Here is a 22,611-nt window from a genome sequence, read left to right on the forward strand (position 1 = left end):
ATAAGAATGAAAGCAAAGAAACTGCTTAATTAGCTTTTAAAAACGTAATTGCCTTTATTTACCTTGGGGACAGGTACTCGTGAGGGGGTATTTGTCAGAAGGTTCATCAGCTCTTTGTGTCTGCAACTGCTTAATTTTGGTCTTCTTTCCTTGTTTGTTTCTTCTTGCAGCTTCAAGAGACAGTGAAGAGGAAGTTGGAAGGCACCCGTTCGCCTCTCAATGGGGAACAGCAGAACGGAGTTTGCGATGGGAGCTTCTCTCCGACCAGCAAGAGGATCCGGAAGGAGCTACCAGGCATCGAGGCAATCAGCAGCTTGCCCAATAACTTACCTTTGCCTGCTGTTTCTCCTCTCCACCAGCTTGACATGAAAGCTCCCCTGCCCCTGCAGAACAGTGGAACTCACAGTAGCGGTCTAGAAGACTTGGGTAAAAACGGTGGGGTTGGGGAGATAAAGCTCCCTGTGAATGGCTGCAGCGAGCTGGATGATAGCTTCAACATCCTGCAGAGCAAGGAGCTAAAGCAAGAGCCTTTGGATGACCCTAGCTGCATAGACACTTCTGAAACATCCCTTTCCAACCAGAACAAGCTCTTTTCGGACATTAACCTGAACGATCAAGAGTGGCAGGAGCTGATAGATGAACTGGCAAACACCGTTCCAGAAGATGACATACAGGATTTGTTCAACGAAGACTTTGAAGAGAAGAAGGAGCCAGAATACCCCAGGCCTTCCACAGAGGCTCAGGAGAGTGCAAGTGTGAAAAGTGATCCATCCCACTCTCCGTTTGCTCATGTCCCGCTGGGCTCCCCCCAGGTGAGGCCATCCTCTTCTGGTCCTCCCTTTTCAAATGTCTCCACTGCCTCTAGCATAGCTTCTGCCTCCAGCGCCCCTGCAGCCCCCATGCCTGCCGGCTCCCCAGCCAACTGTGTGGTTCAGTCACCTCAGACTCCCAGCCAGGCCCACACCCCAGGCCAGACACAGGCACGGGCTGGGAATGGCTATCTTATGACCCCAGCAGCGGCACCGGTGGCAGGGTCAGGGCCTGGGCCCGTGAGCATGCCAAGCGCTGACTTGTCTCCAGCCGAGCAGCTCAAGCAGATGGCAGCCCAGCAGCAGCAAAGAGCTAAGCTCATGCAGCAAAAGCAGCAACACTCAAATCAGCCCTCGAGCTGGTCACCTGTGGGCCCTCCATCTAGTCCATACGGAGGACCCTTCAGCGCAGACAAACCAAATAGTCCAATGATGTATCCCCAAGCCTTTAACAACCAAAACCCAATAGTGCCTCCTATGGCAAACAATCCACAGAAGACCACCATGAATAACTACCTCCCTCAAAACCACCTGAACATGATGGGTCAGCAGCCAAATAACCTGGGCACCAACTCCTTAAGCAAGCAGCCCAGCATGCTTTCCTACGGCAACACCAAACCTCTGAGCCACTTCAGCGCTGAGCTGAGTCAGAGGATGACGCCGCCCATGGCCAATCCCAGCAAGAACCCCATGATGCCCTACATGCAGCAGCAGCAGCAGCAGTCCCAGCAGCCACAGCTGCAGGCTCAGATGGCACACCTGAGCGAGGAGCAGAAGCGAATCCTCATCATGAAACAGAAGGGGATGATGAACCAGCCCATGGCGTACGCGGCGCTTCCATCCCTCGCTCAGGTAAGCAGAGCGCTCGTGCACGGTACGCAGGCAGCCGCGAGGAGGCTGATGCAAGGGCTTGGTATCTCTTTGTGAGGTCTCCTCCTCTCTTTGTCTCCTGCAAAGTATGGAATGTCTCTTCTTGGACGTTGCATGTGGTGTTGGAGCTTGATTGTTTTCAGAAGTGACCGGAATGGTGTTGTGTTAGGTTTTGGAAGTGTGGCTAAATAGTCCCTGGGGAGGGACTACTGACAAGGTCTTGTAATGACAGGATGAGGGGTGATGGGTTTGAACTGGCAGAGGGGAGATTGAAACTAGGAAGAAGTCCTTTGCAGTGAGGGTGGTGAGACACTGGCACAAGTTGCCCAGGGAGGTTGTGGAGGACAGAAGAAGGGGACACAGCCTCAAGCTGTGCCAGGTTCAGGCTGGATGTTAGGAGGGAAGTCATTGGAAGAGAAAGTGATTGGCAGTGGAATGGGCTGCCCAGAGAGGTGGTGGAGTCACCGTGCCTGGAGGTGTTGAAGCAAAGCCTGGATGAGGCACTCAGTGCCATGGTCTGGTTGATTGGCCAGGGCTGGGTGCTAGGTTGGGCTGGATGAGCTTGGAGGTCTCTTCCAGCCTGGTTGATTCCGTGATTAATCTATGATTAATGTGTGAAGCTCATCCAGAAACACCACGATAATGATGTAAAACTCAGGCTGCAACCCAAGGCACAGATCTGCCAGATGGTAACTGAGAGGCAGAGAGGGTTTGGCCATGCTTCCTAGCACTCCATTTCCTTGGCTTTGTTAAATCTGTGGAACTCAAAGACCCATCATAGAGTTGAGAAGAGGCACTGCCTATGAGAGAAAGTTAATGCCATCTTCTCTGTTTCATAAGCTCAGAAATTCATCTTAATACCTCACTGCACTCCTCCAGTGGGAACAGGAAGCCAGGGTTTCACGTATCTAATCTCACTCAGTTCCTTTGGTTTTTTCCTTCCTTAATGTAGGAAAAATAAGATACAACTGCACAGCCTTCCAAAACCAAATCCAGATATTAAGTCATTTCTCTGTCATACAAAGAGTCATAGAATCAAGCAAGTTGGAAGAGACCTCCAAAATCATCCACTCTAACCTAGCACCCAGCCCTGGCCAAGCAACCAGACCATGGCACTAAGTGCCTCAGCCAGGCTTTGCTTCAACATCTCCAGGGACTCCACCACCTCCCTGGGCAGCCCATTCCAATGCCAATCACTCTCTCTCTCTGAAGAGCATGGTGCCAGCTCATTTTGTGCTTGCCAGCAAAGCTGATAGCAGTGCTGTGCTGTCACTCAGAATCACAGAGTTAACCAGGTTGGAAAGCACCTTCAGGATCATCCAGTCCTACCAATCACCTAACCCTTCTAATTAACTAAACAATGGTACTGCCACTTGTTCAGTCTGGAGCAGAGGAGGCTCCCAGGTGACCTTCTTGTGGCCTTCCAGGATCTGAAGGGGGCCTGCAAAAAAAGCTGGGGAGGGACTTTTTAGGCTGTCAGGGAGTGCCAGGACTGGGGGGAATGGAGCAAAGCTGGAGGTGGGGAGAGTCAGACTGGACTGAGGAGGAAGTTGTTGAGCATGAGAGTGGTGAGAGGCTGGAATGGGTTGCCCAGGGAGGTGGTTGAGGCCCCATGGCTGGAGGTGTTTAAAGCCAGGTTGGCTGAGGCTGTGGGCAGCCTGCTCTAGGGTAGGGTGTCCCTGGGCATGGCAGGGGGGTTGGAACTGGCTGATCCTTGTGGTCCCTTCCAACCCTGCCTGATTCTATGATTCTAAGTCATCCTCCTCTGAAAAAGTAGAGTTTTCTTTAACCTGAGCCATTCCATTTAGCTTTTGAGAGATGGGAGTAAGGCTTTATGAGAGGCACTTCTTCATTTTCCTTTCCCTCCCTTCCCTCCTAAACCAAAAAGTAATTTCAAATTTGGGAAAAGTGAAAACACTTTCTTTGGGAAATTTCAGGATCATTAATGATGCCTTTTCTTGGTTCCAGCTGTTCAGTAAGTATGCATAATGGTAAGAGGGAAAAAAAATGCAGCCCAGTGGAATAGATGGTGAATGGCTGAGGCTGAATTGGATGTTTGGAGCCAAGCGAGGGAGGGAGAGTAATGAGAGGTTGAAACAAAACAGAATCCTCCGTGGGTGTAAGGAAAAATAAAACTAGACTGCAGCTCTTTGCCTGCATGGGACTGTGAGGATGCTGCAATTACAGTTCCTATTGAAACCAGTAGTTATGTTGTTTGAAATTGGAGGGATGTGAATGAGGAGGAGAAATGGCACCGCACTGGAAGAATGTCTTCACATTCTCTGCCTTTTTGTTTTAACCTCATCAATTCAAGAGGCATCATCTGCTCAGTCTGGGTTTGCATGGGAAGGATAAAGGGAGATGTGTGTCCAGAACGTGATCATTTTGGCCTTTCTGAGTGAAAAAGGTGTGCTTCTCCCTGGAATTGGGCAAGAGCTTTGATTCTCTTTTGAAGGTTGTCTTTGGGATAGTGAGGGGGAAAAATATATATATCTATGTTGTTGATGTTCTGGGATTTGGCCATTTTAAAAGCCTAACCTGAAAAGATAAGAAGCCTCCAGATTTGTTGTTTGCTGCAGAGCAGTGTGGCAGAAACACAATGTCTTAGCAGAGCTTAGGGGAGACCAGCTGCAATGTGCTCCTGTGGCCAAAAAGGCCAATGCTGCTCTGGGCTGGATTAGAAGAGCTGTGGTGAGAAGGTTGAGAGAGGTTCTCCTCCACCTCTACTCTGCCCTAATGAGGACATATCTGGAGTATTGGCCCTGTGAAGAGAGGCTGAGGGAGCTGGAGGTGTGCAGCCTGGAGAAGAGGAGGCTCAGGGCAGAGCTCATTGGGTTGGTCTCTTCTGTAGGGCAAGCAGCAAGAGAACAAGGGGACACAGTCTCAAGTGCTGCTGTCTAAAGCTACCTGCAGGGAGGCTGTAGCCAGGTGGGGTTGGGCTCTTGTGCCAGGCAAGCAGCAGCAGAACAAGGGGACTCAGTCTCAAGTTGTGCCAGGGGAGGTCTAGGCTGGATGTTAGGAGGAAGTTGTTGGCAGAGAGAGTGATTGGCATTGGAATGGGCTGCCCAGGGAGGTGGTGGAGTCGCTGTGCCTGGAGGTGTTGAAGCCAAGCCTGGCTGGGGCACTTAGTGCCATGGTCTGGTTTCTTGGCCAGGGCTGGGTGCTAGGTTGGGCTGGCTGAGCTTGGAGGTCTCTTCCAACCTGATTCTAAACATCCCCTGGTTGAAAAGCCCCTGTGATGGCAGGCTTTTTCTCCTGCATGAGCTAGATTGCTATGCAAAGAGCAGTTTGTCCTCCTGTTAGACTGATGATGGAGCATGTGCCAAGCAGCTCTGCTTTAGTTTTATTAGTTACTGCTGCAGTTGTGATTTGGAAATGTCTACAGCCAGCAGCAGCATATTTTCACATCAAATGCTATGCTTTCCTGGGTTGTGTTTTGGGGGATTTTTTTGGCTATTTTCTCCTTGGAGTGCAAGTTATCATCATCAATTTTTGCCTTCCAGCCTCGTGACCCATTCTACCTGCTCTAAGCAATGCTATCTGTAATCCATTTCTTACTGAGACTCTCTAACTCTTCTTGTCTATTGTAGATGCACGTAATGTTAATGTACAGGTGGTGGGAAACTGTCTTCTTTCCACCTGTTTTTATAGTTGGATATGTCTTAAGTTGGTGGCAGCACCAGGACACCTTGAGTGCTGTGTCCAGTTCTGGGCTCCTCAGTCCAAGAGAGAAGTTGAGGTGCTGGAAGGTGTCCAGAGAAGGGCAATGAAGCTGGTGAGGGGCCTGGAGCACAGCCCTGTGAGGAGAGGCTGAGGGAGCTGGGGGTGTGCAGCCTGCAGCAGAGGAGGCTCAGGGCAGAGCTCATTGCTGCCTGCAGCTGCCTGCAGGGAGGCTGTAGCCAGGTGGGGTTGGTCTCTTCTGCTAGGCAAGCAGCAACAGAACAAGGGGACACAGTCTCTTGTTGTGGCAGGGGAGGTCTAGGCTGGATGTTAGGAGGAAGTTGTTGTCAGAGAGAGTGATTGACATTGGAATGGGCTGCCCAGGGAGGTGGTGAAGTCACTGTCCCTGGAGATATTGAAGCCAAGCCTGGCTGGGGCACTTAGTGCCATGGTCTGGTTGATTGGCCAGGGCTGGGTGCTAGGTTGGACTGGATGAGCTTGGAGGTCTCTTCCAAGCTGTCTGATTCTATGATTCTGCCCCCTGAGCATCAGCATAACTCATTGAGCATTACAGAGCAAATTATCTCAGTGCTAGATAGGATCTGGATCATCCACGTAGCCTTTATTATTATGGTTTAGGTTGGAAGGGAACTCAAAGCTCAGCCAGTTCCAATCCCCTGCCACAGGCAGGGACACCTCCCACTAGAACAGTTCACTCAAGGCCTCATCCAGCCTTGCCTTGAACACCACCAAGGAGGTTGTGGAGCACAGAATCACCCAATGTGATCAAAGATCTAACATCTCGTTTGCATCTCCCCTTTGCCAGTTCAAACCCATCACTCCTCACCCTGTCATTACAAGACCTTCTTCCTTAACTAAGAGTTCTCTGGAAAATCAAAAGCCTTCCTCTCTATCCTGTTTCTTCCTCCTGGGCATCACCACCAAGAACCATCACAGACTGACAGAACTGTGGGGGTTAAACCAGATGCCCTCTGATGCCTTTACTCTTTGGCTCCAGACAAGTGTTGATTGCCAGATGGTGCCTGTTGCATTCTGATGTAGGCAGTGGGCTTCAGCTCAGAGCTGACTTGTGTTACTCTCTTTTTGCTTTCAGAGAAGACTTCATCCAAAGACCAAGAGTAGGTTTCCATCCTTGGCAGTGCACTTTGCATCTTTACTGTTCAGTGCCTCACAGCTGGCTGCCAGAGCTCACAGGGTTTTGGTGTGACTTGCTCTGGTCCTTTTCCCTCCAGTCTGAGATCTTGAGTGGCCCAGCCAGGATGCAGATTTGATCACAGCTTGCACTTAAAATCACATTTCTGAGTTTTAAATCTGTCCTTGTCTAATTTCTCTGGGAGCATGAATTTCCTTTACCTTCTTCTGGAGTTTAGACATGTAGAGTCTATCTTGCCTCTGTATTTTCATTTAACTCCAAGCAGACTTGCCAACTTTCTCATTAGATTCATTTTACATCCAGACATATGCCTGCAACAAGAATTCCTCTTGAATAAGCAGCAGCCTCCCCCTGTGTTCCCTTTACTGCAGGAGGGCTGGAATGGCTCTGCTGTTTGCCTGGAATAAGTGCAGTTCCTGCAGTTTCTGCCCTGGGTGATCACCCAGCCTGCTCTGCCAAGGACCTCCAGAGCATTCTCCCTCTGCTGCAGGCAGAAGTCCTTGGCAAGGACTTCATCAAGTCCAATCTCCTGCCAGAGCAGCATCATAGAATCCAGCACAGGTCGCACAGGAACACATCCAGACAGGGCTGGGAAGGCTCCAGAGGAGGAGACTCCACAACCTCTCTGGGCAGCCTGTGCCAGGGCTCTGGGACCCTTACAGTCAAGAAGTTCTTCCTCACATTGAGGTGGCACTTCCTGTGCTGTGGTTTGTACCCATTACCTCTTGTCCTACCCCAGGGCACAGCTGAGGAAAGCCTGTCTCCTCTCTCTTGACCCCCAGCCCTACTTATAAACATTGATCAGACCCCCTCTAAATCTCCTCCCCACCAGACCAAACAGCCCCAGGTCCCTCAGCCTCTCCTCGCAGGGCAGTGCTCTGGCCCCTTCATCATCTTTCATAGAGTCAAGCAGGTTGGAAGAGACCTCCAAGCTCAGCCAGTCCAACCTAGCACCCAGCCCGGGCCAATCAACCAGACCATGGCACTAAGTGCCCCAGCCAGGTTTTGCTTCAACACCTCCAGGCACAGCAACTCCACCACCTCCCTGGGCAGCCCATTCCAATGCCAATCACTCTCTCTGACAACAACTTCCTCCTAACATCCAGCCTAGACCTCCCCTGGCACAACTTGAGACTCTGTCCCCTTCTTCTGTTGCTGCTTGCCTGGCAGAAGAGACCAAATGCCACAGTTAAAGGTGTCCACAACTATCTGTGCTACTCTGCAAGATGCAAGAAATGGCAGAAGAGGAAGGAGGGCACGGAGGGGAGAAAGTAAAGCATGCAAACCTCTTAAGGGGGGGCTGAGCACTGCCAGGAAGAGAAAATCCTCTGTTCTGTGTGATCCTCCTTTTCCTTTAACAGCTTCCTCCCTCAGTAGCACTCCAGTGGCACTGAAAGAGACTACTTGTTTATCCCGAGGGAAGTAGCAGCCCCATCTTTAGTGACTCAGTTCCACTCACCCTTGGTTACTGCAGTTCATGGCTCAGGAGTGCTCAGAACTGCTGGGCACCTCAGGTCACTGCTCAGTGGAGTTCTGTGCAGAGCCCAACATCTCTTTGGAGATGTGCCTGTACATACCCCTGTGTGGCTAGCACACCTCTTTGCCAGCAGCTTTTTCATCCCCTCTCTAAAGCAGTTTGACTTTCAGCCTGCCCCTGATCCATCAGGGGAGGGCTTGGCCCCCTGATCCCAGAGCAGCAGCACAGTGCTGGCCCCGGTGCCGGGGTGCGTTCAGAGCTCCACTTCTGCTCTCCCTCTCTCTGCCTGATCCGTGTCTGTGTGAAGTGCTGCTCTTTGAGCAGTCTGTGCTGCTCAGCTGGCTGTGATGTTCCAGCTCTACAGAGAGGTGTACCTTGCACTTCTGAATTCCTCTCCTGCCTTTCATTTTATCTCTGTGGATCCTTATTCTGGGGCTTTCTGCAGTGGTTCTGGGTAGTTCAGGCCAGTGCCACCCAGCAGTGTTGTGCTGTCAGTACGTGTGTTCCCTCCAGAAAGACTTCCCTTGTGGCTCTGATGTGTATGTGCCTGTAGTAGGAACACTTAATACCTCTTAAGAGACTGTCCCAGTAAGTGGTTAAGTGCAGATTTGAAGTCCTGCATTCAGGAGGTTCTGCCAAATCCCAGCTGATGCATCTCATTTGCTGAGGAATGTGGCTCTGCTCTCTCAGCAAAGGCTTCATTCCTCCTGAGCAGTGGGAAACTTACCCTTTTTATGCTGTTGTTCACCAGCTTAGTAGGAAGTCGGAGACAGCCAACTCTGTCAGTGAGGAGAGAAGCCAGTCTGCCTGTACCTGAGGTCTTCACCCTCCTGCAGCCCTCTCCTGAGTCACTCTGCTCTTCCTGCACTCCTTTGTCTGTGTGCCAGGGACATTTTGCATGCTTTAGCCTGCAACTTTCTCTTGCACGTAGGGAGGAAGACTCCCATTCTGTGTCAACACATCTTCCAAAGGGGTGGCTTCCTCATTCACACCCAGTGGGAGCTTGTTAGCAGTTCTTGCTGTATAGTAAGAGTGGGAGGAATCATAGAATCAACCAGGTTGGAAGAGACCTCCAAGCTCACCCAGCCCAACCTGGCACCCAGCCCTGGCCAAGCAACCAGACCATGGCACTAAGTGCCTCATCCAGGCCTTGCTTCAACACCTCCGGGCACAGCAACTCCACCACCTCCCTGGGCAGCCCATTCCAATGCCAATCACTCTCTCTGACAACAGCTTCCTCCTAACATCCAGCCTAGACCTCCCCTGGCACAACTTGAGACTCTGTCCCCTTGTTCTGTTGCTGGGTGCCTGGCAGCAGAGCCCAACCCCACCTGGCTACAGCCTCCCTTCAGGCAGCTGCAGACAGCAATGAGCTCTGCCCTGAGCCTCCTCTGCTGCAGGCTGCACACCCCCAGCTCCCTCAGCCTCTCCTCACAGGGCTGTGCTCCAGGCCCCTCAACAGCTTCATTGCCCTTCTCTGGACACCTTCCAGCACCTCAACATCTCTCTGCAATGGAGGAGCCCAGAACTGGACACAGCACTCAAGGGGTGGCCTGAGCAGTGCTGAGCACAGGGGCACAAGAACCTCCCTTGTCCTGCTGCCCACACTGCTCCTGAGCCAGCCCAGGATGCCATTGGCTCTGCTGCCCACCTGGGCACTGCTGCCTCATCTTCAGCTACTCCCTACCAGCACCCTCAGCTCCCTCTCTGCCTGGCTGCTCTCAGCCACTCTGTCCCCAGCCTGTAGTGCTACTTGGGGTTGTTGTGGCCAAAGTGTAGAACCCTGCACTTGGCCTTGTTCAATCTCATCCCATTGGCCTCTGCCCAGCAAAACTGAAAACAAAAGTAGGAGTTTTCTGCTCTTAACTTGCCAGTGACCTGTGGTTCCCCCATACCTTGAGGATTTGTCTCTGACAGTAGAAGGCAATAAATTAGCCTTGCAAGCCCTTGTGTCCTTACAGATGGAAAAGCAATTCTAAGTGATTTCTTGGGGCTGACTTTTAAAGTGCATTAAGGATGCCTTCTCTTGTCCTTCATGCTGTTTGAATGAAACTGGTCTCAACATTTGGAGACCTCTTCACAGAGAGATGCATCGAGCAAAAACATTTACAGCTTTTAAAGCCATTTCTGGAGTGGTTGCTCTGTGTGGGTCACAAACTACACCAAGCACACTGATGTGTAGTAAAATTTGATGTATGTTGTTACTTTGAGGCAGTTTTAACCTCATTCATGTTAGCAGGTGGAGGTTGCTAGACTAGGATTAAGATGAGACATTTCTGTGTTAAGGCCACACCTTGAGTGCTGTGTCCAGTTCTGGGCCCCTCATTTTAAGAGACATGTGGAGATGCTCTAATGTGTCCAGAGAAGGGCAACTAAGCTGGTGAGGGGTCTGAAGCACAGCCCTGTGGGGAGCAGCTGAGGGAGCTGGGGGTGTGCAGCCTGCAGCAGAGGAGGCTCAGGGCAGAGCTCATTGCTGTCTGCAACTCCCTGAAGGGAGGCTGTAGCCAGGTGGGGTTGGGCTCTGCTGCCAGGCACCCAGTGACAGAACAAGAATACACAGTCTCAGGCTGTGCCAGGGCAGGTTTAGGCTGTGTGTTAGGAAGAAGTTCTCCACAGAAAGAATCATTGGCATTGGAATGTTGTGCCCGGGGAGATGGTGGAGTCCTCATCCCTGGAAATGTTTAAAAAGAGACTGGACTTGGCACTTGGTGGCCATGGTTTAGTTGATTTGATAATGTTAGGTAGTAGGTTGGACTTGGTGAGCTCAAAGGTCATAGAATCAAGCAGGTTGGAAGAGACCTCCAAGCTCAGCCAGTCCAACCTAGCACCCAGCCCTGGCCAAGCAACCAGACCATGGCACTAAGTGCCCCAGCCAGGCTTGGCTTCAACACCTCCAGGAACAGCAACTCCACCACCTCCCTGGGCAGCCCATTCCAATGCCAATCACTCTCTCTGCCAACAACTTCCTCCTAACATCCAGCCTAGACCTCCCCTGACACAACTTGAGTCTTTTCCAATGTGACTGATTCTGTGTGTCTGGGAGGTAGCAGGGGCTGCACCAAGTGCCGGTTCATGTCCACACCAAGTGCCGGTTCATGTCCACACCAAGTGCAGGTTCATGTCCACACCAAGTGCAGGTTCATGTCCACACCAAGTGCAGGTTCATGTCCACACCAAATGCAGGTTCATGTCCACACCAAGTGCCTGTTCATGTCCACCAACCTTACTCTGTGCAATACAGGGTGAGGACAGTACCCAGGGCTTGTGCATCAGAAGCAGATGAAGCTCTGAGGTGCAGTTGGAGATGTCGGAGATTTCACACCATGGAGTTTCTGTTTGCACTTGCCTGGTTCCTGCACCTGGCTTGCAGGCAGCAGAGGGGCTACATCTCCAGTCCTTCCCAGACCACAGATAAGTGTGCAAACTGCTACCAAAACATACTCCTTGCCTCTGGTTACGTAAAGGGTGGGCTGTGTTCCAGGAGCCCTGCTGAAAGGAAGGCAGGTGTCACCTGCAGATGCACTCACAGCTTGAGGGAGGCTGCTTTGGCTAGGGCTGCCCAGCACACCAGCTGCACTGCCAGCATATGACTTCAGTGCTAATGAAGCAGAGGAAAAGGCTCCAGTTAGTCACCACTACAGCAGTGCCAATGACTGGGGGTCAGGAGGGGTAAAACCAAGAAGACTACTGCAGCCCTTTGGGAGGAAGCAGCTTGTGGAAAGAGCAGAGCCCATAAGCTCTGCTGCCTTGGTGTAAAAGCTGCACTGCTCACACCTCCTGACTCCTCTGTGCCTGTGCACAGTTGTGCCTGTGCTGCTGTGAAGGGGATGTTTCCCACTGCAGCTGGGCAGGGCCAGCTGAACATGGACCAGCAGAACCCAGACCTCTCATAGCTCATGACCCACTCACCAGTCCTGAGTGTTCTGTGGAGGGGACCTGGGAATGTTGCTGGATACCAGGTTACCCATGGCACAGCAATGTGCCCTTCTGGCCAAGAAGGCCAATGGGATCCTGGGGGGCATTAGCAAGAGTATGTCCAGCAGATCAAGGGAGGTTCTCCTCCCCCTCTCCTCTGCCCTGGTGAGACATCATCTTGAGTACTGTGTTCAGTTTTGAGCTCCCCAGGTGAAGAGGGACAGGGATCTGTTGGAGAGGGTCCAGCGGAGGGCTGTGAGGATGATGAGGGGACTGGAGGGCATGGCTGATGAGGAGAGGCTGAGGGACCTGGGGCTGCTTAGTCTGGAGAAGAGAAGACTGAGAGGGGATTTGATAAATGTTTATAAACATCTGAGGGCTGGGGGTCAGGAGAGGGGGACAGGCTCTGCTCACTGCTCCCTGGGATAGGACAAGGAGCAATGGATAGAAGCTGCAGCACAGGAGGTTCCACTTCAACATAAGGGGCAACTTCTTTCTTGTAAGGGTCCCAGAGCACTGGCACAGGCTGCCCAGAGAGGTTGTGGAGTCTCCTTCCCTGGAGCCTTTCAAGGCCTGTCTGGATGTGTTCCTCTGTGATCTGTGCTGGATTGTGTGGTCCTACTCTGGCAGGGGGGTTGGACTCGGTGATCTCCTTGGGTCTCTTGCAGGTGATACCTGTGATATGGTTTAGGATGGACCTTGTAGAGTAGGGTTATAGGTTAGGCTTGGTGATCCAGAGTGTCTTTCCCAGCCTGAATGTTTCTGTGATTCTATGAATGTTGTCCTCATCCCTTCAAGATTAAGATCCAGTAGGTTGGACCTTTGATCTGCATCACAAAGCACGGGGAGGCAGTTTGTAAACCCTTCCTTTCCCCCTTTCTTCTTTGCACTTTGGGGCCTGAAAGCTTGGCATGATGCTTGCTGAGAGGAAACTTTCTGCAGTGCCTGTGAAGATGCTCTTATGCTAATTAGTGTTGTTAGGGGTGGGGGGAGAAGAAAAATCAATGTCTGCATGTGTGTCATCCAACAGCAAGCAACGATCTGCTCACAATCAGCAATTTATCATGCAGTGGCAATGCAGTGGGGGCCAGAGCTGGTTTATTCAGACAAATTTCTCATTCATTTAGTCAGTAAATCATGGTGCACTTCATGATAGTCATTTTTAATGTGATTGCATTCTGTTAAGTTTTAATCATGCATAATGGATTTCATCTGACAAGGAGGTCAACCTGCAGGCTCTCTTCCGCTGTCGTTTGTATCTCACCATCCCAGCACGAACAAGGTGGGTGCCATAACTGCATGGGGCAGGCTGGATAAAGCTGAGGAAACAGTGGTGACTCCACCACCTCCCTGGGCAGCCCATTCCAGTGCCAGTCACTCTCTCTGACAACAACTTCCTCCTAACAGCCAGCCTAGACCTCCCCTGGCACAGCTTGAAACTCTGTCACCTTGTTCTGTTGCTGCTTGCCTGGCAGCAGAGCCCAACCCCACCTGGCTACAGCCTCCCTTCAGGCAGCTGCAGACAGCAATGAGCTCTGCCCTGAGCCTCCTCTGCTGCAGGCTGCACACCCCCAGCTCCTTCAGCCTCTCCTCACAGGGCTCTGCTCCAGGCCCCTCACAGCTTTGTCGGCCTTCTCTGGACACCTTCCAGCACCTCAACATCTCTCTTGAACTGAGGAGCCCAGAACTGGACGCAGCACTCAAGGGGTGGCCTGAGCAGTGCTGAGCACAGGGGCACAAGAACCTCCCTTGTGCTGCTGCCCACACTGCTCCTGAGCCAGCCCAGGATGCCATTGGCTCTGATGCCCACCTGGGCACTGCCGCCTCATCTTCAGCTCCTCTCTCCCAGCACCCCCAGCTCCCTCTCTGCCTGGCTGCTCTCAGCCACTCTGTCCCCAGCCTGTAGTGCTGCTTGGGGTTGTTGTGGCCAAAGTGTAGAACCCTGCACTTGGCCTTGTTCAGTCTCATCCCCTTGGCCTCTGCCCACCCATCCAGCCTGACCAGGTCCCTCTGCAGAACTCTCCTACCCTCCAGCAGATCCACACCTGCTCCTAACTTGGTGTCCTTGCAGCACTGTGGCTGCCCCTCACTGTCACCTGCATGGAGTAAGTTTTGCTCTGCTTGCTTTCAATGGATGTAGTCCTCACTTGAGCTCAGTATATCATTTAGAAAGGTGTTTGAGTTCCTTTGGGATTAAAAGTACTATACAAGTAGAAAATCCTCTTAATGTCCCAGAAGGCTGCCATCAATCTTGGAAGAGCCATTTCAATTCTCCCTCCAGATTCCCTGATTTCTTTCTTCTGTTGTTCTACTGAGAGAGTGACAGTCTGGAGACTGATGACCCTTTCTTATACCACAGGGGGAGAGAGGGAGAATTAATTGTCCATGAATTTTGCAGGAGGTTTCTCCTGCTTTAGCAAATAATCAGCATACCTGAGGTGTACTGCTGCTGTGACTGTGACTCCCCACCCTGCTTTGGCTTCCACGTTAGCAGGAGCCTGACCTGCTTTCTGTAGCTTGGACTATCTCTAGTTAACTCCAGTGCAAGTCAGGAGCATTCATTGAAGCTAATGAAGTTACACACTGGAGGGCAGGGATGCCATCCAGGGAGACCTGGGCAGGCTGCAGAGGTGGGCACAAGCCAACCTCAGGAGGTTCAACAAGACCAATTGAAAGGTCCTGCGTCAGGGTCAGGGCAATGCCAAGCACAGATGCAGGCTGGGCAGTGAGTGGCTGGAGAGCAGCCCTGAGGAGAGGAACTTGGGGGTGCTGCTGGAGGAGAAGCTCAACAGGAGCCAGCAGTGTGCACTTGCAGCTCAGAAAGCCAAGCAGAGCCTGGGCTGCAGCAGCAGAAGTGTGGCAAGCAGGGCCAGGGAGGGGATTCTGCCCCTCTGCTCTGCTCTGCTGAGACCCCACCTGGAGTACTGCAGTCAGTTCTGGAGCCCCTGGGACAAGAGGGATGTGGAGATGCTGGAGAGTGTCCAGAGCAGGGCCAGGAGGATGCTCAGAGGGCTGCAGCAGCTCTGCTGTGAGCACAGACTGAAAGAGTTGGGGCTATGCAGGCTGGAGCAGAGGAGGCTCCCAGGTGACCTTCTTGTGGCCTTCCAGGATCTGAAGGGGGCTACAAAAAAGCTGGGGAGGGACTTTTTAGGCTGTGAGGGAGTGCCAGGACTGGGGGGAATGGAGCAAAGCTGGAGGTGAGGAGCTTGAGAGTGGAGGTGAGGAGGAAGTTGTTGAGCATGAGAGTGGTGAGAGGCTGGAATGGGTTGCCCAGGGAGGTGGTTGAGGCCCCATGGCTGGAGGTGTTTCAGGCCAGGCTGGCTGAGGCTGTGTGCAGCCTGCTCTAGGGGGATTGGAACTGGCTGATCCTTGTGGTCCCTTCCCACCCTGCCTGATCCTATAATTCTGTGGTTCTAAGTTATGCAAAAGCCATTTTAGAACAGAAGTACATCTTTAGTTTGGTAATTGGAAATTGAGTAAACCTTCTCTGGTGGTTCTTTGGGTTGTTTCTTTTTGTTGTTAGTATTTAAGAGAAGAGCACCCTGAAGACGTTTTGTATCTTAACAGGTTTTTAGCATCTCTCTCTCTGTCTTTCTCTGTCTCTCTAATGCAACTTTGCCTGCAGCCCCATGCATTAGCAATGCAAAGCAGATTTTGTAAGCCAAGGGAATCCAGGCTCTTCCAGATGAACAGTGTGCTTTAGAAAACAACAACAATACCAACAACAACAAAAGGAATCTAGAAAGAATAAAGACTGTCCAAGCAGCATATGGCATGACAGTGACCCTGCTGTAAGGACAGACGTACAGAGCTAATGGTAATCCTATACTGGAGCCACATAACATCCTGAGGTTAGGAAATCAAAGCCCCATGCTTTGGCTTAGCAAAGAATTAGCATGTGGAGCTTGCCCTGGAAACAGAGCAGTTCAGTTCTTAGTCATGTTGCATTTGGGGTTTGCAGCCTTGGTAACAGCAAGATCCTTGCCTCATCCTGTGCAGGAAAATCAGGCTCACGTAGTCCTGACCCAGGGAACAGAGAGTGTTTGGTCAGGCTTCAGTGTTCAGATGGTTCCTGGAGAAGGTGTATGCTCTCTGGTAATGCAAAGGTGTGTGCTCTCTGGTAGTCCAAAGGTGTGTGCTCTCTGGTAATGCAAAGGTGTGTGCTCTCTGGTAGTGCAAAGGTGTGTGCTCTCTGGTAATGCAAAGGTGTGTGCTCTCTGGTAATGCAAAGGTGTGTGCTCTCTGGTTATCCAAAGGTGTGTGCTCTCTGGTAATGCAAAGGTGTGTGCTCTCTGGTTATCCAAAGGTGTGTGCTCTCTGGTAATGCAAAGGTGTGTGCTCTCTGGTAGTGCAAAGGTGTGTGCTCTCTGGTAGTCCAAAGGTGTGTGCTCTCTGGTAATGCAAAGGTGTGTGCTCTCTGGTTATCCAAAGGTGTGTGCTCTCTGGTAGTCCAAAGGTGTGTGCTCTCTGGTAATGCAAAGGTGTGTGCTCTCTGGTTATCCAAAGGTGTGTGCTCTCTGGTAATGCAAAGGTGTGTGCTCTCTGGTTATCCAAACGTGTGTGCTCTCTGGTAATCCAAAGGTGTGTGCTCTCTGGTAGTGCAAAGTTAATGCCTGGTACTGCAGGAGTGGTGGCCAAGGAAGCCAACAGCATCCTGGCTTGTATTAAAGTGGTGTGACCAGCAGGACTAGGAAAGTGATTGTAGAATCACAGACTCAAGCAGGTTGGAAAAGACCTCCAAGCTCAGCCAGTCCAACCTAGCACCCAGCCCTGGCCAACCAACCAGACCATGGCACTAAGTGCCTCATCCAGGCTTTGCTTCAACATCTCCAGGGATGGTGACTCCACCACCTCCCTGGGCAGCCCAGGTGCTAGGTTGGACTGGATGAGCTTGGAGGTTTTGGAGCTTCCTATTTAACTTGTATCAATCCACACACTCCCAAAGCCCAACCACCCACAAACAAAACCCCAACAGCTTCAGCTGGACACTTTCAGATTGAGTAAAAAAGCTTTTGAGTCAGGCATCCAGGACACAGTGTTCATGTTCCTGGGCAGATGGATTCCACTTTTCTGGGTCAGGAGGAGAGAGCTGCTCTGTGCAGCCTGAAGAGGAGAGTGGAGCAGCAAGTGAATTAGAGTGAATTTTCCCCCATCAGTGAGAGAGATCACTTTAGAGTTCCACCTTGTTAAATGACTGGATGAAATTGTGCATGATTAATGGATAGAATGAAAATTAGATTATGTGTCTTTACTCTTCCTGTGACCTCTACTTTCTCCTATAGCAATTGCATACAGTCCAGGGGAGGGGAAGGGAAAGGAAAGGAAAGGAAGAAAGAAGATGGAAGAGAGAAAGGAAGAAAGGGAGGAAGGGAGAGAGGGAGGGAGAAAAAGAGAGAGAGAGGGAGAGAAAGAAAGAAAGAAAGAAAGAAAGAAAGAAAGAAAGAAAGAAAGAAAGAAAGAAAGAAAGAAAGAAAGAAAGAAAGAAAGAAAGAAAGAAAGAAAGAAAGAAAGAAAGAAAGAAAGAAAGAAAGAAAGAAAGAAAGAAAGAAAGGGAATGAGAAAGAAAGAAAGGGAAACAGAGACAAAGATAAAAAGAGAGAGAGAGAAAGAGAGAGAAAGACAGAAAAGAAAGAGAAAAAGAGAAAGAAAGAAATAGAAAGAAATAGAGAAAGGGAAGGAAGGACGGAAGGAAGGAAGGAAGGAAGGAAGGAAAAGAGAGACAGAAAGAAAGAGAGAGAGAGAAAAGGAAGGAAGGGGAAAGAAAGAGAGAGAGAGAAAAGGAAGGAAGGGGAAAGAAAAAGAGAGAGAGAAAAAAGAGAGAGAAAGAGAGAGAGAGAAAAGGAAGGAAGGGAGGGGAAAGAAAAAGAGAGAGAAACAAAGTGAGAGAGAGAAAAGGAAGGAGGGAAAGAAAGGAAGAAAGGAAGAAAGAAAGAAAGAGAGAAAGAGGAAGGAAGATAGATTTGAAATCCTAAATAGATACCCAGGAGAGAAGGGGGAGAGGAAAAGAAAGGTGCAGAGCCCAACTGTAAATCCTATCCTGTCACCAGAACTCTGGGCCTTCAGGATCTGTATGCTGCAGTACTGAAGCTTGAGGGACTGAAGCATGGAACAAAGACCGAAGTTGCAGGCTGCCTGTCAGTAGTCACCACACACAGCAGTCACCTGTGTGCAGCTGCATCCTCTGGGAATTTGGCTTCCCTGCTGCAGCTGCGCACAGATGACTTGCCACAGTCAGGCCACTGGAACAAATGCTTTCCTTCTCCTGGAATCATAGAATGGTGAAGGGACCTCAGGGATCAGCCAGTTCCAACCCCCTGCCATAGGCAGGGACACCTCCCGCTAGAACAGGTGGCTCAAGGCCTCATCCAGCCTGGCCTTGGAGGGAGGTGTTAGCGTGTGCCCCGTCTCTGGGCTCCTGTTTGAGTGCTAAATCTGAAGATAACAAGTTTGAAATGCAGAGGGAACTCACTGCTTGCCTGCAGGCATGAGGTTCTTCTGCAGTCTTGACATCCTCGGTGCTGTCTGGTGATCAGAGCGTGGCTCTCTGCACCCACCCAGGTGCACCTGCAAGTGTGGAGGCACCAAATACCAATCCCCCTGTCAGCCCACAACGTGCTTCAGCCTGCAACAGCAGAAAGCAGAGGGTTTCCATTCCTGCTACAGGCCACTGGGACAGGACAAAATGCATCTTGCTGTGCCACTTACATCTTTGTACTTGGAGGGGGAAAATGCACACATTTGCTTAAGATAACTCAAAATCAACATGCAGGTGGATTGCAACTCAGGTAACCTTAACAAGGAAGGTTAGGAGAGAGCTGTGTGTCTGTGTGCTGCTAACACAGTGTGTGAAATGACTGATGCCCCTCTGGTTTTCACTCTGTGTGCTCACTGGCAGCATGGTTTCAAGAGACCTGGGTGCAAAACCCCCATATGGCTTCTGCCTATTCCTGAGGCTCAGAAAGGTTAAGGAGCGAGCATCACACTCTGACCTGCAAGGCACAACTCATGTTTTAGCTTGGAATTGATTTCTGCTGTCTTCATATCCCAGAGACCCAGCTTAGGCAAGCCTCTTAGTTCTTGTGTGTCATCAAAAGGCAGCATCTAGGAAGGGGAAGCTTGAACCTGGTACCTGCAACAATAGGCAAATGAAGGAAACCACCAAACTTAATCATAGAATCAGTCAGGGGTGGAAGGGCTCAGGCTCTGCTCACTGCTCCCTGGAATAGGACAAGGAGCAATGGGTGTAAATTACAGCAAAAGAGGTTCTGCCTCAACACAAGGGGGAACTTCTTGACTGTAAGGGTCCTTGAGCACTGGCACAGGCTGCCCAGAGAGGTTGTGGAGTCTCCTCTGGAGCCTTTCAGGGCCTGTCTGGATGTGTTCCTGTGTGATCTGAGCTAGATTGTATTGTCCTGCTCTGGCAGGGGGGTTGGACTGGATGATCTCTTTGGGTCCCTTCCAACTCCTAACCTCCTGTGAGCCTGTGGTCACAAGGATCATCAAGTTCCAACTCCCCTGCCATGGGCAGGGACATTTCACACTGGATCAGGCTGTCTAGAGCCTCATCCAGCCTGGCCTTACACACCTCCAAGGATGGGGCCTCAACCACCTCCCTGGGCAACCCATTCCAGGCTCTCACCACCCTCATGGTGAAGAACTTCTTCCTAACATCCAGTCTGAATCTCCCCATTTCTAGCTTTGTTCCATTCCCTCCCCAGTCCTATCACTAGCTGAGAGCCTAAGTCCCTCCCCAGCTTTCTTGTACCTCCTTCAGATATTGGAAGGCCACAATAAGGTCACCTTGGAGCCTACTCACCAGCCCAGACAACCCCAACTCCCTCAGTCTCTCCTCGTAGTAGAGATGCTTCAGCCCTCTGATACTAAGGAGAAATAGGAAAGACCAGTGACATGATTTTAAGGATTTGCTTCCTGACATTTAAATGCTCAGGGTTGGCTGCTCTGTGATCATCTTTTGTCTCTCTAGCACAGGAGTAAGAAAAATGCTATAAAAGACCTTGGGGTTCCCCCTGGGAAACAGTAACTAGGTCATGGGTCTATGCTTGCTGTGCAGGTACCTGTGTAGTCTCCTTTAAATTGAGCTGAAAATCAGAGGCAGAAAGGAAGAGGAGATGGTGCTGAGCAGAAGCTCTTTGTCAGGATCAATATGTTTTTCCTTCCTTTAATCAAGTTGGTTGCCCAGTCTTAAGAGAAGTGAACTGTTTGTCCTGACTCTCTTCCTTCCTTTCCTTGTTGCTTGGCACTAGCCCAAAGCTGGGCAGCACAAAACCAAGGTGGGTAATGACACCCTTAATGAGGACTTTACCTGACCTCCTTGTGCTCAGCATCACACAGTTCTCAACAGGTTTGCTGGGCCACCTTCTGCCTAGTTAATCAATGCAAGACCTGCTGCAGCAGCGCTGAGCCGTGGCTCTGAAGGCAGCACTGCGCCGCGGGGGCACCCTGAGGGACCCAGGTCGTGATGCACCTTTAGTCTTTGTCTTGTTCATGCCATTTTTCCCCTTGACTTCCATGTCAGAGATTCCTGTGCAGATCTTGTCATCTTCTAATGATTCCTTTTGTAAAGAAGGGAGCCCTCTGAGAATGTCATCTCTGCTAGGGCTGTCTGTTGCTACAGGGAGGGATGTAGCAGTGGTGACCCACCTCTGCAAAATCATAGTGGGGAACCAAGTGCTGTAGCTGTGATCTTAACATTGCTTTGCTCATCAAGGTCAGCCTGCTCTCTGAGAAAACTCTCTCCTGTTTCTGCTGTGGTTTTACAGTCAGCTTGCAATCTGTACTTCAGCCTGCTCTCTTGATATAAAAGACTCTGTCATTTACAGAGGGAAGGTAGACCCTCAGAGAATGGCAGAAAACAATGGCCCACATCTCACATGAGGTTTTCTGAGCCCTACCATTTCCTTTGGAAACCCTTTGGTGATTTAGTTGGGGCAATTAATGAGGCAGGAAATGCAAAATAAGGAGTTAATTTTATTTCTGGAAAGCCCTGCCCACAACTCTATGCAAATGAGTTACAACTGGGTTCTAATTTGGTCAGAAAGATCTTCACCAGGATGCTTGTGGGCAATTTGTTCATTTAGGAGAATCAGAACATTGCAAAAGTTTAGCCACAAAATGGTTTGCCTCAGTTACAAATAAAAGGCAGCCTGGAGCCCTAGGGAAAGTCTCTGCTACTCACAGCAAGCAAAGGACTGTGCTCTTTGCAGAGGTGTAGATAGAATCATAGAAGCAGGCAGGGTTGGAAGGGACCACAAGGATTAGCCAGTTCCAACCCCTCTGCCATGCCCAGGGACACCCTACCCTAGAGCAGGCTGCACACAGCCTCAGCCAGCCTGGCCTTAAATACCTCCAGCCATGGGGCCTCAACCACCTCCCTGGGCAACCCATTCCAGCCTCTCACCACTCTCATGCTCAACAACTTCCTCCTCACCTCCACTCTCAATCTCCCCACCTCCAGCTTTGCTCCATTTCCCCCAGTCCTGGCACTCCCTCACAGCCTAAAAAGTCCCTCCCCAGCTTTTTTGCAGCCCCCTTCAGATCCTGGAAGGCCACAAAAAGGTCACCTGGGAGCCTCCTCTTCTCCAGCCTGCACAGCCCCAACTCTTTCAGTCTGTGCTCACAGCAGAGCTGCTGCAGCCTCTGAGCATCCTCCTGGCCCTGCTCTGGACACTCTCCAGCATCTCCACATCCCTCTTGTCCCAGGGGCTCCAGAGCTGGATGCAGCACTCCAGGTGGGGTCTCAGCAGAGCAGAGGGGGAGAATCCTCTCCCTGTCCCTGCTGGCCACACTTCTGCTGCTGCAGCCCAGGCTCTGCTTGGCTTTCTGGGCTGCAAGTGCACACTGCTGGCTCCTGTTGAGCTTCTCCTCCAGCAGCACCCCCAAGTCCCTCTCCTCAGGGCTGCTCTCCAGCCACTCACTGCCCAGCCTGCATTTGTGCTTGGCATTGCCCCGACCTAGGTGCAGACATTGCCCTTGGTCTTGTTTGAACCTCCTGAGCTTGGCTTGTGCCCACCTCTGCAGCCTGTCCAGGTGCCTCTGGATGGATCCCTGCCCTCCAGCCTGGCTGCTGCACCACACAGCTTGGTGTGGGCAGCAAACTTGCTGAGGTGGTCTCGATGTGTGACTGATGAGTTGACCACGTTTATAATTGGGCATACATTTTACACAGGAATTTTGGGCAGCCAGCTAATAGCTCCAAATAAGATCCTGTGCCCTCTTCTATCAGTTCATCTGCCACTCAGACACACTTAGCAAGATAGATGCTGCTTTTTATGCATATAACTCTTGTCAATGCTAAGGATCGTTAGGAGTATGTGTGTGGAGAGGTGTCCTTGCTGCATCCTTTCAGGGTATGGTCTCTGAGGAGAAGGAGTTAGTGTTTGTACCACATGGCTGTCCAGAAATGCTTGCAAATCAAATGCTTTCATTTGCTTTTCATGGAGGGGGAGAGGAGGAGGGGGGCTGCACAACTTAGAAAAACTTCTCTCGCCCAGCACTTCGCTTTAAAGAACAAAGTCCTCTTAGATTTGCAGCAGCTCAAAAAGGCCTTCAGTCCCAGCCTCTTTGAATGATTTGGTATGATCATGTCTTGTCACTTAGGTATCTGTCTGCAAAGTCTGCTTGCAAGGAAAAAAAAGTTTTAATTTGATGCTGTCTCCTTTGTAAAAAGGGAGGAGGAGGGGGGTGGT

At 50.9% G+C, this 22,611-nt stretch overlaps 1 protein-coding gene across 1 annotated transcript in view; it reads left to right on the forward strand.

Annotated features, from left to right (window-relative positions):
• The window catches only part of MAML3 (mastermind like transcriptional coactivator 3), a 302,961-nt gene that overhangs the window by 195,091 nt on the left and 85,259 nt on the right, over nucleotides 1-22,611 (forward strand). The window contains exon 2 of the mRNA XM_064149523.1: nucleotides 171-1,661. Coding sequence (XP_064005593.1) covers nucleotides 171-1,661 — 1,491 coding nt within the window. The remainder of the gene's footprint in view (nucleotides 1-170; nucleotides 1,662-22,611) is intronic.

This window comes from Pogoniulus pusillus, chromosome 10 (genome assembly GCF_015220805.1).
Source record: "Pogoniulus pusillus isolate bPogPus1 chromosome 10, bPogPus1.pri, whole genome shotgun sequence".
NCBI classification, from domain to species: Eukaryota; Metazoa; Chordata; class Aves; order Piciformes; family Lybiidae; genus Pogoniulus; species Pogoniulus pusillus.